Source organism: Pseudorasbora parva, chromosome 3 (genome assembly GCF_024679245.1).
Source record: "Pseudorasbora parva isolate DD20220531a chromosome 3, ASM2467924v1, whole genome shotgun sequence".
NCBI classification, from domain to species: Eukaryota; Metazoa; Chordata; class Actinopteri; order Cypriniformes; family Gobionidae; genus Pseudorasbora; species Pseudorasbora parva.
The window spans coordinates 12,837,165-12,853,736 of NC_090174.1; the positions used below are offsets into that span (position 1 = coordinate 12,837,165).

Here is a 16,572-nt window from a genome sequence, read left to right on the forward strand (position 1 = left end):
AACAGATATATAGTATATGACAATATTACTGTTTTTGTCAAATAAATGAATCCTTGGTGGCAATGGTGATCATAAGAGACTTGATTTAAAACCTTTTAAAAAATCACTTTGTAAGTTATTCAGTTATGGTTGAGGTTTACACTTTACATCAGAGAGTAAAACAGTACACACTGAAATTTTATGGCACGTTAATTTCCCATGTATGGGATAAACTTGCTGGATGTGTGTTGCTAGATGAATATTGTTTTGTAATAAACTTTTCTGTTTAGCTAACAAGTATTTAAAATGGGTTTGACTCAGTTTTGTGATATCGAAATATAAAACATTTTTAAACCGGTTTCCCAAGTTCATCTATTGATTGTCCAAAAAGATAGTCTCGCCATACATTTTAGTTGGCCATTGGTTGAGCCAATGTTGCTATGTTAAATTTGTGACAAAGGTGACAGATATTTTTTTCTGTATTGTGTTTGTGAGATCTTAGTACAATGGATTGTGGAGAGAAAAAATCATAAGGCTTAGTTCTACCCATCTGTTTTTGAATGGATGAAAGCAGGTCTGATTTCAAGTTTCAGTCAATTGAAAGACGGAGTTTAAGCAGATTTAATGATAATGGACATTTCACTGGAAGGTGGTTAAACATTTTGAATATAGTGAATTTCATTTTCATGCCCAAACAAAAAGATTATAGCGTCAAGAAAATTACACATTATTGTTTCACATTCACATGTGTGTGGATATATCAATAGCATAAAATGCTAGTAGTCCAATGTAAACTAAGGAAGTTCTCTGTAAACACAAGGAGATCTTGTTACCTAACTACTTTCATCATGTTTGTAAATGAATGACTGCAAAGATATTAAAATATACAACATTAAAGATATTGTCAAACATTCATGACCTCAAGGTCAGCCTCAACGATAGGGGCAATGCAGTTGGAAGTACAAAGGTAGCTTTCTTTAAGAGGAACACCTGCAGGACTCTAGTTACAGAGGAACAAGGAAATGGAATATGAGCAAATGATCAACACTAGGCTAACTGTGCTCTGTCGACGATCTCTGCCATGGGAAACAATGTAACCAAAGCAGTGGAAAAGTGAGTAGTCAAAAATTTGTATCTTTGAATTGTTTTAAACATACCAGGCATGATTTACAGTATTTATCTATTCAAATGCAACAGAGTTCAATGACATGTGATTGTTTTATAGCAATAAGCTCTTGATGGGGAGGAAACTACTTTAAACTAGATTCATTTGTGTAACTAAATAGTGTTCTGACCACTATTTAACATAATGCTAACTTCATACTTTGAGAAACTGTGATCCCCTTTGTCTATTCATAACTGATATGAAGTTAAGCTGTCGAAATTATTTGACACTATAAAAGCCAAACCATATATATATTTGCATCATTCAGAAAAGTGGAAAACCAATTGATATTAGCATTTAACAAAGCAGACAAAGTTTTTAAAAAAAAGTAAATTTTAGCATTTTTATATAAAGTACTCACAGAATATGCATTTAATGTGTAATTTCATAATTACTTCTGTCTTTAAAATATGGCTTAAGACTTTTAAGTATTATGGTAAACTTAAAATATACTAGAATTTTTTTTTTTTACTGAAACTTGTATGTCATGTAGTATATTTGTAATTAAACATTTGTAATGATGAAGTTGCAATTGTGCATATTAACTTTAAATGTAATATGAAATACAATACTTTTATTTGGCATTACAAAGTGTACTTTTTAGATACTTAAAGTTAAGAAACAGACATGGTTTATATAATTAATACTATATTAAAATATACTGACAAATGTTAGATTTGAGGTACTCGATTCAACAGTTAAGTGTGCTTCATTTTCACAAGGGATAAGTCAATCAATGATCAACTATGCCATTTAGGGAAATAGACAACAGAACAAATAAACCAACTTCTGTATTTGAGTTGTGTATTTCTTTTGTTCTTTAGATGGGGGATAAATCCAAGAAAACTTTCACAAAAACGGACAAAAAGAAAAGGTAACAAAAAAACTCATTATGAGATACAACCTCAAATCCAGAAAAGTACAACAAAGTTTTTCATAGTTTTCACTGAGCAATTTAAGATTATTTTGTAAATATAAACACTTAAAGGCTGCAAGCTGGGACAGAGGCAAAATAAAAGGAAAAAGCATATAGATTATTCAAGTTAAACTCCACAGTAAGTAGGTCAATAATATCGGGATTGAGTGTAAAAGGAGCATCTCATGGTGATAATACACCGGGCAATTTTTTGAGCAATGTTGCTGGTCAATATTGCTGTTAAAGGGCAACCAGATAAAACACAGGGCCCACAACCGATCTGAAGTATCCAGAGAGAAATGTGTTGCCAATTCTCAATGGGAAAGTGCGGAAGCTCCAGCAGCATTGCTCAAAAAGTTCCCGTGTACCATAATCTTTAGTCTTTGCAAGCAAAGATGGGTCATGGCTCATAAGAGAATTGTCAAACAATTCAAAAATCACATTTCTAAATGCAAAGAACTTTACCACTCTACCATACATAATATTGTGAAAATATTCAGGAAATCCAGAGAATTCTCAGTATATGTAGAGCAAGGCAGGAAACTTCTGTTGAATGTGTGTGACCTTTGAGCCCTCAGCCGGCATTGCATTAGAAACCGCCGTGCTACGGCAACATCATAGGCTCAGGGGAACTTCAGAAAACCGTTGTCCATTGAATCTCTGTTACACAAGGAGAAATCTATACATCAGTTCTATGCAGAGATGCTGGCGAGTTCTCTGGGGCCGATCTAATCTCAGACGATCCCAAACTCAGTTGAAATATCCATCAACAGAGTGGTTTTTGGAAACTCTACACCAGGGCTATTCAAATCTTACCCTAGAGGGCCAATGCGCTGCAGAGCTTAGCTCCAACTCTGATCAAACACACCCACCTGTGATTTTCTAATGATCATTAGACATTGATTAGCATATTCAGGTGTGCTTGATTGGAGCTAAACTCTGCAGCGCATTGGCCCTCCAGGCAGGGTAAGATTTGAATAGCCCTGGTCTATACCATAGAAGCGATGTGCTTGGTCTGTCTGTAGTCCAGATCTGTCCCATCATTAAAAAGGAGAATGTTGAGCAGCTGTCTTGTATCAGTGGTTTTTATCCAAAACTCCATTTGCAAAACTTCAACAATTAGTATCCTAAATTATCAAACATTGAGAGTGAGAGAGAGTGACGTGACGTGTAGCCAATATGGTCCTATATATTTAGAATTTGTGCTCTGCATTTCAGCCATCCAAGTGCAGACAAACAGCAGTGAGTATTGAACACACACACATAACACACACTAGTCTAGGGCACCTCACTTGTGAGTAATGAGAGTAAAAATCCAACTCTCCAACCATTAGGCCACAATGTTTAAAACATGTTATTAAAAGGAAAAGTGATGTGGCACTGGTAAAATTGTCCTCTGTCCCAACTTTTATGGAGAGTGTTAGTGTGTTAGTGTGTCAGTAAGAACTATATATATAATTTATATAAACCAAGTCCCACAGGGTGATGAATTGAGAAATCAACTTTCCCTTGAGCCTTTGATATATAAAACGTCATGGTAATATAAGAATATCCTGCAAGTTTCAGAGCTGAACACTTCCTTGTTAGTAGAAGAAAAGCTTTTATAGATACCAGGCCCAGAAAACGAGCATCTCAAATTAATGACGTAATAGAAGAGGGAAAACGCCGCCTCTACAGATAAAAGTTTATGCCAGCTTCTGTAGCCCGCCCACCGACTCGTGGAGCTTAACGACCAATAAACACGCCGAAGATAGCAATATAATCATTTGTAAACAAGACACAGGTCAACACTGGATTTGCAGACATAATGAGATTAAAACACAATGCTGTGCCTTCTAGATTGGATCCGACAGGATTGGTGCAACACACTTATGTGAGTAAAGCGTGTTTTTATATGTGATATAAAAATATAAATAGCGTGTTCATACTCTGTCACAGGCTGGAGAATCCTTTATTTGTTGCATCATTGCGATTCAGGATCAGACTTCAAGGGCTCGCAAAGCCCAACGTCCCAGGGCTATGTGTTTTCCAGAAGGGATACCAAAACGCAAACTATCAATGTTTGCTAGCATTCATTGCTTGATCTGTGTTGTTCACTCTCTTGACCTAATGATTGAAGAGCGCGCGTGCACGTGTGTGTGTGGTTCACGCTTATATCCACTGATCGGATATAAATCAACCGTGGCTGGATGAGAGATAAATCATTGTGTTTGTTTAATAAATAAGTTTTGAGAGCCCTGTGAGAGAATCATTCCGGTTGCAGCATTCAAAACAATCCCTCATGTGAACTGAAAGGGGAATTGAAGCTCATTAAATATGCAATTCTTCTCCAATCCTAACTGTGGACATTTACTTCAAAGTCTTCAGTGCAGGCTGTCCATCAAAACCGAGCATTCAGGAGAGAGCCTCAAAGCCAGTCTTATAAAAAGCCTATTACTTATTATTTATGATGTTTTTGAATGTTAAAACCATGCATATACATTAAAAAAAGTCAGTTCATGACACCTTTAAGACATTAGTCATTTCACTCAGTGGCAATCTTTAAAATGCCTCTCAGGCATGCAAGGCCCTGTCCCAAATGGCACCCTAAACCCTCACGGTCTTCCTCTGAGTCCGCACTTTCACAACATAATGCCACTTTGACTGCCAGGAAGAAGTCCGCTGCGTAACCCTCACCAGTGTGTGCTCGACTGAAGTGTGCATCGAGGGCGCATAACAACCACAAAGCTCACAAGCACCCTTCTGAGATCTAAAATGACAAATGGGACACCCTGGGGTGTCAGTCAGCGCACTCAGCGGCCATTGTAAGTCCACGAGACCGAAAGTGCACATGAAGTGTGCCATTTGGGACAGGGCCTAAGTGCAGCTCCTATCTCTCTGAATGGGAAAACATCCAATTCTCTAAAACTGTTCACCAAGCTATAAGATTAAATGTCATATTTCAAGTCACCAATGAAATCTGACAACAACTGTCTAATAAATTTTGTTTCTAAACGCTTGAATGTGCATTATGATGTACAGTATATATCTATATTTAAAAAAACAAAAATGATTTAGCCTAGACAAAGCTAATACACATCTGCAGGATGACTTTACTAATCAATAATTAGCTCTTTCATTTAGAAGGCAGTGCTTTTTCGCCATATTGGCATTGCAATTTCTCCCATTCATAAGTAATCGGAGTGTGCCATCTTCCTAAAGTCTTTGGTAAAAGCCTACTAAATGTGCTCCAAAACAATGACAAAATTAGCATTTAGAAGATATAAACATTCAAATCTTACAGTCTCTCACTTCTGCCAATATGGATCAATGATTTTGATGACATCACTCTGCACTTCAGCTTCTTGTCAGATTTTCTGTCCAATCAAATGCTCTCTATAGAATCTAAAGAATCCCACCCCTTACATTATAACTACAATGAAGCTGCATCACTTTCAGTTGGTCACAGTCTGCTCTGGCCCAGAGACATGATAGCACAGAGCGGATCTTATGCAAGAGTCGGTGCATGCCCAAAAACATGTGCAGACCCATTTGAATTCTGCACAGAATGCTGTATTTTAAAGCGATATTGAGGAGATTAGGAGGAGAGAAGGTTAGAGATTAGGAGGAAACTGCTGCTTTACAGTTCTGGCCGAGCTGAGTTGTAAACAAAACACTATGGCCTATTTTTAAAAGGGGGAGGAGCTGTCCAAGATATATCCCACCCTGTCTTCCTGTTTCAGTGGAAATTACGTGAGCACACTGAATAATGTTGCACAAGGCACCTCAGTGGACCTTTAAAACAAAAGTTAAAGAGAACTTCCTTTTTTTATTGCATTTTACAAAATGTCCAAAACTTTCTGGATTTGGGGTTGTAGATTAAAAGGATACTTTATTATCCAGTTGTTGTTAAGTTGTGATGTCTCTTTCCAGCGGGTCCACCTGTGGCTCCTCCCCATCAGGTGTGTTGGTTAAACCGGTCACTACAAAATGTTACTTTTATCCAAATATATGTAAATGTTTTTGTGACGACAGCTTTTTTTTTTTCATAGCAGGCCCGTGTTGATGTTCACGTGTATGACTGTGTAACTGCTGAACCACAGTATGCACAGGTGAATAAAAAACGCAAGCAGAATGAGGACGGTTTACACTATGCAGAAGTTCAAGTCCTACAGTCTGAAAATGAGATCAGCAGGGGGAACCTGAGACAGACTTCAAACTACCATAACACAGAGTATGCAACGATAGACTTCACAACTAGACCTACTGTAAATATACAGACCTCAGCTGAACCTGCAGATTTATTCATCCCACCTGGAGAACTACAGAGACCAAATATGAGGTTTTCCCAGAAGAAAAATGTGCCCTCAAAGAAAACAATTATGACGTGAAAAAAATATATATATTTTATTTTTGTGCATTTTATCCTGCTGTATTACTAGTGTGCCATAGAGCAAGGCATTTAAGTGTGCAATGTATATGTCATGATGGATAAAAACCTGTAATTTCAAAAACAAGGTTGTTTGCTTAAAATGTATTGTCATTTCTTCAAATCAAAATATATTTCTAACATTCATTATACATTTAAAGCTAATTACTTTCTCAATTGACAGTTTTAATTCTATTATTAACACACTGTAAATTATAACTTGTTCAGTTTACTTAAAAAAAAGTTTGGAAACCGATTGACTTATTTTTGCAAAGAAAACTTAAAAGTGCACCATGTAGTATTTTTGCAGTAAAATATCCCAAAACCACCTGGCCAGTGTTATATATTTTGTTCAGTTGAGTACCAATATCCCAAATGTTTCCAACTATTTGTAAATTGTGAGAAAAATTGCTATTTTAACTAAGGACCGGGACGTGTCAGCATAGCATCTGAGGAAGTCGCCTGTCAATTGAGTCATATCTGCGCTATCCACAGTTTTGGGTTTAATTTGGCAGGAGCGCTTTACTCTTAGGAGTGTGAACAAGTGAACGCACAGAGTAACGTCATAACATCATTTTCAACACACTTAAATGTATCTAATATGATAAACAGAGCTGCATTACCTCATAATCATAACCGGAAGAGCAGATCAGCGCAGGCGCCCGGCGAGGCGGGTATTTGTGTAACAATCTCCCCAGCGGCCGTGCTCAGCTCCACAACACTCGGTCCTGCTCTGCTTTACACTACAGTAACGTTTATAACCGCATGCATGAACGTGATTTCCCGAGTCCTATTTTCCACCGGCTGTGAGGTGAAGACCACATGTCCCAAGATGTTGCACTCAAACTTTGCATCATCAAACTACGTATTTGTTTTGAATAGGCGCCCTCTAGTGGACGGAAAGTTGCCTAGTGCAGTGGTTCCCAAACCTGTCCTGGAGGACCCCCAGCACTGCACATTTTGCATGTTTCCCTCATCAGACACACCTGATCCAACTCATCAGCTCATTAGTAGAGATGGCAAGACCTGAAGTGGGTGTGTCTGATTAGGGAGACATACAAAATGTGCAGTGCTGGGGGTCCTCCAGGACAGGTTTGGGAACCACTGGCCTAGTGCACCTTTAAAGGAATAACTGTTAATTTAAAAGTAAATTTAATAATCAGCTAAAAGTAAAGAAAGCTTACCCAAGTAAATAAGTAAAACAAGTTAGTTTAATGCCAATTCTTGTTCACATACTCTAGAATGTTTACTAATATTACTTAAAGCTGCAGTATGTAACTTTTCCGTCCGCTAGAGGGCGCCTATTCAAAACAAAGGCGTAGTTTGATGACGCCAATTTTGAGCTCAGAATCTTGGGACATGTGGTCTTCACCTTACAGACGGTGGAAAAGACTCGGGCAGAAATCATGTTCATGGATGTGACTATTAACTTATTATAGTAAGAGGAAAGAGCGGGGGAGAGTGTTGAGGGAGCTGAGCAAGGCCGCTTGAGCGATTGTTGCTGAACAAACGGCTCGCGATCAGGGGGGCTTTTATTATGATGGGACACAGTCACTTGCGCTATTTCCACTTTCCCGGTCATGGTTATGAGGTAACGCAGCTCTGTTTATCATATCAGATACATTTAAGTGTGTTTAAAATATGAAGTTACTCTGTACATTCACTCAGCGGCTGCTGTGACACTTGTTTCACACTGCTAAGAGTAAAGAGTTTCTGCAAAATAAAACCTCGGAAACCGAGGGTAACGCAGATATGACGCAATCGATTAACTGCAATTAACCAACTGATGTCACATATGGACTACTTTGATGATGTTTTTATTCCCTTTCTGGACATGGACAGTAAAGTGTGCATAGACTGCTTATGCTCTGGGACTAAAAGTTAAATTATCTTAAACTGTGTTCTGAAGATGAACGGGCGTCTTACGGGTGAGGAGCGACATTAGGGTGACTCATTAAAGGGTTAGTTCACCCAAAAATGAAAATTATTTCGTTAATTACTCACCCTCATGTCGTTGGACACATGTAAGACCTTTGTTCATCTTCGGAACACAAATGAAGATATTTTTGTTGAAAGCTGATGGCTAAGAAAGGCTTCAGAAAGGCCTCTATTGGCATTCAGTACATTCACACTCACAAGACCCATAAAGACAAACACATCGATACAAAGTCCATCTCACTACAGTGGCTGTACAATTATTAGTATTATTTTATTATTTATTATTACAAAAATATTATTATTTTCAGCATAGTCATTTTCAGCTATGGTGACTTAAAAAACGATGTGCAATCGGTTTCCACATTTTCTTCAAGTAAAGTACACTGTAAATTTTTTTGTTGGTTTAACTTAGTTACTTACTTAAAGTAAGTAACCTGGTTGCCTTAAAATTATAAAAATTTGAGTTGATACAATAAAGGGAAATTGGTTTAATAAATAGAGACGTAAAATATTATTCTATCTAAACCACATAAAAATGTGATAAATCTTGAAAATATCACAATTTGTTATGTTTCACTGCATCCTCACAAATAAAACACACAATTACCCAATATGCTTACAAAATCTTTTAATAATATTTAAATAAAGGTTGTCGATTTTCCAAAATGTACATTGTACTAAAATAAAAATTTTAATTGCTATGAACTCAAAATTTTAAGGCAACTTATTTTTAGGTAACTTATTTTTTAAATAATTGTTTACAGTGTAGCATTGAAGGCATGCACTTAACACTCAATTAAGTAAGCGTAACTGCATTAAGTTGTTCTTACTTAAATAAAGTCTTGTCAACTTAATTATATCTGTGATCTAAGGAAGTGTATTCCCAGAATGCATTGCGGCATTAATACATTAATTGCTCTGTTTTACTATTTTTGGCATTATTTTACTTTTTTTATTTGCTGTATTTTGGCATTATAACCACAATAATAAAAGCAAATAAAATTGTAATGTTCTTATAAAAATAAAATATATTTTTGCTTCGCATGCTGAATGTTGAAGTCTGTGCATGACTCAAGCATGATCAATTGTAAGACAATGCACAAATATAGAGGGATTATATCAACCCAACTGTAAGTTTATGTCATAAGTATTGGCAATAAAAATGTAAAACATCATTATTTATGTTACATGTCATTTCCTTTGATATCAAAGAACTGTGATTTCATGTTGCATAGCTGCATAGGAAGAGGATTACAATAATATAAATGAAGGTCCAGGTGCCCAAACCAAAGGGAACACTCATTTTAGGAAATCAACATCATGAATTTATGAAGTCAACTTATGTGATGTTCTCCCAAATGTTTTAGTATATTCTCAATAACATTCAAGATGACTAAAAAAAGAAGAAGAACAAAATACTGTTATAAAGAAACAGAAATTTGACTTCTCATCTGTTAAAACATTTGAGCTTTTATTTAATTAATTTCCCCACTTGTTCTGGGACTTCCCCATTACTGGTTGTCTCTTTCCTGGGGATTTCTTTCGGCACACCTAAAAAAAAATTCGGATGTCTCCAGCTGATCTGATCTTTCACCTAAAATCGACCTGGCAGAGCTGGACTATTTCAGTCCACACTCCGATTAATCACCCACACAGTTTCAATTTCTCTTCTAGAAGCTTCTGAACTGCGCTGCATTTACTCATGTGATCTCAATTTCTCTTCCAGAAACTTCTTAACTGCGCTGCATTTACTCTTGTGATCTCAATTTCTCTTCCAGAAGCTTCTTAACTAGGCTTTTACCGCAGAGCCAGCCCAAACACTATGGTTTGTCCACTGGATTTGAAAGTGTTGGAGCACATCTGATCTGTTCAGAAACCTGGTCCCAAGTCTAGATGGCGTAATAGCTTAAAGCAGACTCTCTTTGCTTTTGGGATTTGATCAGCATATCTGCAAGCATAAACAACAAGTTTCTCCAAGTCTCCATTGTATGCACTCTTCAGAATCTCGTCGGAACCAGTAGGTCATTTTGCCTACTCTTTACTGTAAACTCAGACATGCTTCTTTTGTCACACTGTTTTTTTATCTTGGGATATATAGTATGCGATTTTGGATGCAGCCTTACTGCGAGTGATGTCACATTGGCCATTCCAAGATGATGGGTGTGCCGACATATCTGGAGCAGTTGAATGTAGCATCTGTGGTTTCAGTATGTTGCCATCTTGGAAATGACATGACCCCATGCATCGAAGTTGGTGTTTATCAGTCTGGTCCAACTTTACAAGTTGATGTCCAACCTACAGCACAGCTATTATCAAGTATGGGGTTTTATACATTTTGATTTCCAAGTTGTCTAAAACACAGCATTACAGTGTCTACCAGGCAAATTAAATCATGCTTATGAATGACATTGAAATTTCTTTGTACACATTATATCTCTGAAGGAGATAAATTCCAAAAATTGAACATTGCCAGGCCTTCAATAAGGCTATAATGTCTATTTATTACTGTGTCTCAGAATACCATGTCACTCACTCAAATGGCATATGTGACCCTGAACCACAATCCAGTCATAAGTCGCTGTAACAAAGTTCGATAATGGAAGGAAGGAAGAGGACACGGGGGTCGGCTGGACGGTTGATGCTTGTCTTTTATTCTTTGTATAACTCAAAACACAGTGTTCACACTCCAGTGTGTATCTTTCTCATAAGCTCAATTCACTTCCGGGTCGGCACTTCCGGCTTCCGGCATTCAGTCTCTGGGGGTTTAGCAACAACCGTCCGATCTCTCTCTCTCCTCGATCTCCGGTTCCACCGATGTTTTATACCCTCTCCGCGCTCATTACTGGAACGAGAGACAGGTGTTATTAATCTGCTTCCAACCCACTCACTTACCGCTTGTCCCGCGGCTCTCTCTCCCGCTGCAGACCTCGCTGAACCACGCCCCCCTTGCCACATACCCCCACCGCCCGACTCAGGCCGGGGAGCCGTCCGGCCTGCAGCCCCCCCCCCCCCCCCTTTCTGGAGAGGAAGTCGGCCACAGCCATCTGAGCACCCGGCCTGTGGACCACCTGGAACTTAAAAGGCTGAAGAGCTAGATACCAACGGGTGATCCGCGCGTTGGTATCCTTCATGCGGTGGAGCCATTGGAGAGGAGCGTGGTCCGAACAGAGGGTGAACTCCCGCCCCAGAAGGTAGTAGCGGAGGGTGAGAACGGCCCACCTGATGGCAAGGCACTCCTTTTCGATGGTGCTGTACTTAGCCTCTCTCTTCGAGAGCTTACGGCTAATGTACAGTACCGGCCGCTCTCCCCCCTCCACCTCCTGGGCCAGGACTGCGCCCAGCCCCCTGTCCGACGCGTCAGTCTGCAACAGAAAAGGGAGAGAAAAGTCAGGGGAGTGTAAAAGCGGCCCGCCACATAGAGCAGCCTTAACTCGGGTGAAGGCCTGCTGGCACGGCTCCGTCCATTGGACCGTATCTGGTAGCCCCTTTCTAGTAAGGTCAGTCAGAGGGCTGGTGAGGTCCGAATAATTTGGTATAAACCGTCTATAATATCCCGCCAGCCCCAAGAACTGCCTTACCTCCTTTTTGGTCTTGGGTCTCGGACAGGTTGCAATTGCGGCGGTCTTATCAATTTGGGGACGCACCTGCCCATGACCCAAGTGGAAGCCCAGATACCTTACCTCCACCCGCCCAATTGCACACTTCTTCGGATTGGCCGTGAGCCCCGCTCCCCTCAGCGACCTCAAGACCGCCCTGACATGCTGCATATGCCGCTGCCAATCGTGACTGTAAATCACGATATCGTCCAGGTAGGCAGCAGCATATGCGGCATGGGGACGCAAAATCCTGTCCATGAGGCGCTGAAAGGTAGCGGGTGCCCCGAACAAGCCGAAGGGAAGCGTGACGAATTGGTGCAATCCAAACGGCGTGGTGAAAGCTGTCTTTTCTTTGGACAATGGAGACAAGGGGATCTGCCAATAGCCCTTCGTTAAGTCCAATGTCGAATAAAATCGAGCCGTGCCCAGCCGATCAAGCAACTCGTCAACCCGCGGCATTGGATACGCGTCGAATTTCGACACTGCGTTCACCTTGCGGTAGTCCACACAGAACCTGACCGAGCCGTCGGTCTTAGGGACCAAAACGATCGGGCTCGCCCAGTCACTGTTGGACTCCTCTATTACTCCCATATCGAGCATTGCCCCTAATTCTTCCTGAACTACTTTTTTCTTGTGTTCAGGTAAGCGATACGGCCGGCTGCGAACTACCACGCCCGGCTCGGTCTCGATATGGTGCTGAATTAAGTTGGTACGTCCCGGTAGGGGCGAAAACACGTCGGCGAACTCCGCCTGTAGTTTAGAGAGATCAGTGAGTTGGGACGGTGAGAGGTGATCTCCCCCAGGGGCCAGCGCGACCGATTGTGCTTTGATGCTCGCCTCTGGCCCGAGATCATCCTCTCCCCCGATCACCGTCGCCAACAACACTGATTCCACCTCATTCCATTTCTTAAGGAGATTGAGGTGGTATATTTGACGTGCCCCGTTCCTATCGGACCGTATCACTTCATAATCGAGGTCTCCAACCTGTCGTGCGACCTCAAACGGCCCCTGCCACTTCGACATTAATATAGAGCTCGATGTAGGGAGTAATACGAGCACTTTCTCTCCCGGTGTAAATTTGCGTAGTCTCGTACCCCTGTTATACGACCGGCTTTGGCGGTCCTGGGCTTGCAACAAATTCTCCCTAGATAGCCGCCCCAAGGTGTGGAGTTTTGTTCGCAAGTCCAGCACATATTGAATTTCGTTCTTGGCCAAAGAAGGCCCCTCCTCCCAAGTTTCTCGTAGGACGTCCAGCACCCCCCGGGGCTGCCGTCCGTAGAGAAGCTCGAAGGGGGAAAACCCCGTGGAGGCTTGCGGGACCTCTCGCACAGCGAATAAGAGGGGTTCTAACCACCGATCCCAATTTTTGGCGTCTTCCTGTACGAATTTACGGATCATGGATTTAAGAGTGCGATTAAATCGTTCGACCAAGCCGTCTGTTTGTGGGTGATAGACGCTTGTCCGAATGGATTTAATGCCCAATAATCCGTACAATTCGCTTAACGTGCGTGACATAAACGCCGTGCCTTGATCAGTGAGGATTTCTTTCGGAATCCCCACTCGGGAGATTAAACGAAACAGTGCGTCCGCAACACTCTTCGCAGAGATGTTGCGGAGAGCCACTGCTTCCGGATATCGTGTTGCGTAGTCCACGATAACTAGCGCAAAACGATGTCCGCGTGCGGATCGCTCTAATGGCCCGATGAGGTCCATCGCAATTCTCTCGAAGGGGACCTGCATTAATGGAAGGGGGCGCAATGGCGCTTTTGGGGCGGCCAGTGGATTCACCAACTGACATTCAGGACAAGACGCGCACCACCTGCGCACATTGTCATGAATGCCTGGCCAAAAAAATCGGGTCATTAGACGATTCAGCGTGGCCGCCTGTCCCAGGTGGCCCGCCATCGGGTTAGAGTGAGCCGCCTGGAAAAGCATTTCCCGGCGGCTCTTTGGTACTAACAACTGGGTTATATCCACTTTTGTCTGAGCGTCTTGGGTCACTCGATACAACCTGTCCTTAATTATGGCAAAATAAGGATACGTGACGGGCAATGCGGGTTGAAGGGACTGACCGTCGATAGTGCGGACCTGCTGGAAAGCATGTTTTAGGGTCTCGTCTTGAGACTGCTCCAGAGGGAAGTCATCGCGGTCCGAGAGAATCAGTCTCTCGACCCCGCTCGGTTCCTCTGAAGCAGTTCCCGAGGGCCCCGTATCAGTCTCGCCAACCTGCACACGCACCGCCCCGTTCCTAGCCTTGTTCTCCCAAGCGGCATCCGCGCATAACGACCCCAATAACGCCGGAAAGGCGGGCCAATTCGTCCCCAGAATTAGCGGATGCCGGAGGTGGGGACTAACCGCCACCTCAACACTATGATTTTCTCCCCTAAACTGTATCGTGACTGGGACAACCGGATATTCCACCACATCCCCGTGCACACACCGCACCTTAACCATGCGGCTTGTATCCAATGCCCCAGGCTGCATCAGGCTTTGATGGATCGAGGTTTGGTTACATCCTGAATCCACCAAGGCCTGATATGTACCCCCCTTGATACTCACAGGAATTTGGTACTCTCCTGCTTGATCAGGGGTGGTCCGCTGGAAGTCCGGGACCCGGATCATTGTCCAGATGTCCATCATCGGACATCGGTCCACAAAATGGTCCGGGTCGCCGCACCGCCAGCAGGCCAGCCCAGGCCTGCCCGCCGGGAGGGGGGGTGGAACCGGAACCGTTATCCCCGCCCGACCCCAGCAGCCCCGCCCCCCTGGGGGGGCCCTCGAACTCCCGTACTGCCCTGGGCCCATTCCACCCCGGCCTCTGGGGGGAATGCGAGGGGGCCCTGGAGGGCGGGACCTAGGGAGAGGGACAGGGCGAGAAGGAGAGACAGAGGGGGGAGAGAGAGAGGGAGAGGTTAGTAGGGGCTCGCCGACCCCCGGGCACGCCACCAGATGGTCCTCCGCCAGGTTGATGGCCGTCGTCAGCGACGTGGGCCGGTGGCACTGGACCCACTCGGCGGTCTTCTTGGGTAGCCGAGCGATAAACTGCTCCAGTACCACCAGATCGACGATGTGGTCCACGTCGCTTCCACCGGCCAATAGCCATTTGCGGCACGCGTCCCGGAGCTGTTGGGCCATCGCGAAGGGTCGGCCGGCCTCACCCCACTCCAGCGAGCGGAACCGCTGACGATGCTGCTCGGGGGTCTGGCCGACCCGCTGGATGATGGCCCTCTTCAGGTCTTCATAATCCAGGAGGTTCGCCACCGGCAGTTGTTGGGCGGCCGCCTGGGCTTCTCCAGTGAGCAGTGGTATGAGGCGCACCGGCCACTGTGCCCGGGGCCACCCGCAGGCCTCCGCTGCCTTCTGAAAGAGGTCGATGAAGGCCTCGGGATCGTCCTGTGGCCCCATCTTGTGTAGGGGCACGTGGACCGGTGCGCTGGCGAGCCCGGCGGCTTCGGTGCGAACCGTCCGGTCTATCCAGCTCTGGAACCTCTCGCGGTCCTCTTGCTGGCCGCGGACGATGGCCTCGAAGCGGCGCTCCTGGTCCGCCCGCAGGTCCAGCATGGACTGGTGTTGTTCCTGGTGGAGGGCCGCGAGAGAGGTGATGATGTCCGCAAACGGCGAGGCGGAGGGCGTTGGTGTTGTCATGGCGGCGGCGCGGTCCTACTTCCTTCCCGGGCTTCGGCACCACTGTAACAAAGTTCGATAATGGAAGGAAGGAAGAGGACACGGGGGTCGGCTGGACGGTTGATGCTTGTCTTTTATTCTTTGTATAACTCAAAACACAGTGTTCACACTCCAGTGTGTATCTTTCTCATAAGCTCAATTCACTTCCGGGTCGGCACTTCCGGCTTCCGGCATTCAGTCTCTGGGGGTTTAGCAACAACCGTCCGATCTCTCTCTCTCCTCGATCTCCGGTTCCACCGATGTTTTATACCCTCTCCGCGCTCATTACTGGAACGAGAGACAGGTGTTATTAATCTGCTTCCAACCCACTCACTTACCGCTTGTCCCGCGGCTCTCTCTCCCGCTGCAGACCTCGCTGAACCACGCCCCCCCCCCCCCCTTGCCACAGTCGCATTTGTGGCAATAGCCAACAATACATTGTATGGGTCAAAATGATCAGATACTAGGAACTGTATGTAAGAAATTGATTTCAATTAATCATAAAATGGCCCTGATATGTCACTAGACATTAAGAAACCAATGTCATTTCAAATACTTATATCACTGACAACAGTATTCCGGCCAGGATATTGTCCTTTAAAAGTTGTTGTCGCAGCCCTCAACTGATGTTGATGTTGACATGTTGTGTTTTGGCCTGAATCTCCGCCCTCCACCTATCTACCAATCATGAAGTCAGTCGTGTTTCAGCACCCGGGTTGCCAGCTCTGCTCTAGTTACCACAGCTGCAGCTACAAACGTTCCTGCTGGATCCTGCAGCCTATCCGGCATCCCCAAGTCAGGGGGGAGGGGGAGAGGGGATACAGTCATTTGAAAGTGATTGCAGTACCAGTTTTGGCCACAATCTTACATACACTTCATTTACGTAAGTAAAGATCATGTTCCATGA

At 43.5% G+C, this 16,572-nt stretch overlaps 1 protein-coding gene across 2 annotated transcripts; it reads left to right on the plus strand.

The window, feature by feature from the left end:
* Window positions 1-907: 907 nt before the first annotated feature.
* zgc:193711 (uncharacterized protein LOC569781 homolog) lies at window positions 908-6,517 on the plus strand. 2 transcript variants are annotated; one of them, XM_067439968.1, is made up of 4 exons: window positions 908-1,092; window positions 1,969-2,018; window positions 5,973-6,001; window positions 6,095-6,517. In XM_067439968.1, the coding sequence occupies exons 1-4, from the start codon at window positions 1,061-1,063 to the stop codon at window positions 6,428-6,430; spliced, it is 447 nt and encodes a 148-aa protein (XP_067296069.1). In that variant the 5' UTR covers window positions 908-1,060; the 3' UTR covers window positions 6,431-6,517. The 2 variants fall into 2 exon arrangements, with proteins under 2 accessions (XP_067296069.1, XP_067296068.1); XM_067439967.1 differs by having other exon boundaries at window positions 917-1,092; window positions 6,092-6,517.
* The last annotated feature ends 10,055 nt before the right edge of the window (window positions 6,518-16,572 follow it).

Excerpts from the sequence above, each read along its gene's own strand:
- zgc:193711 (XM_067439967.1), top strand. The coding sequence starts at position 1,061 with ATGGGAAACAATGTAACCAAAGCAGTGGAAAA. Across the intron at positions 1,093-1,968 it reads GTAACCAAAGCAGTGGAAAA|ATGGGGGATAAATCCAAGAA; the intron begins GTGAGTAGTCAA and ends TTTGTTCTTTAG. Across the intron at positions 6,002-6,091 it reads CTGTGGCTCCTCCCCATCAG|CAGGCCCGTGTTGATGTTCA; the intron begins GTGTGTTGGTTA and ends TTTTTTTCATAG.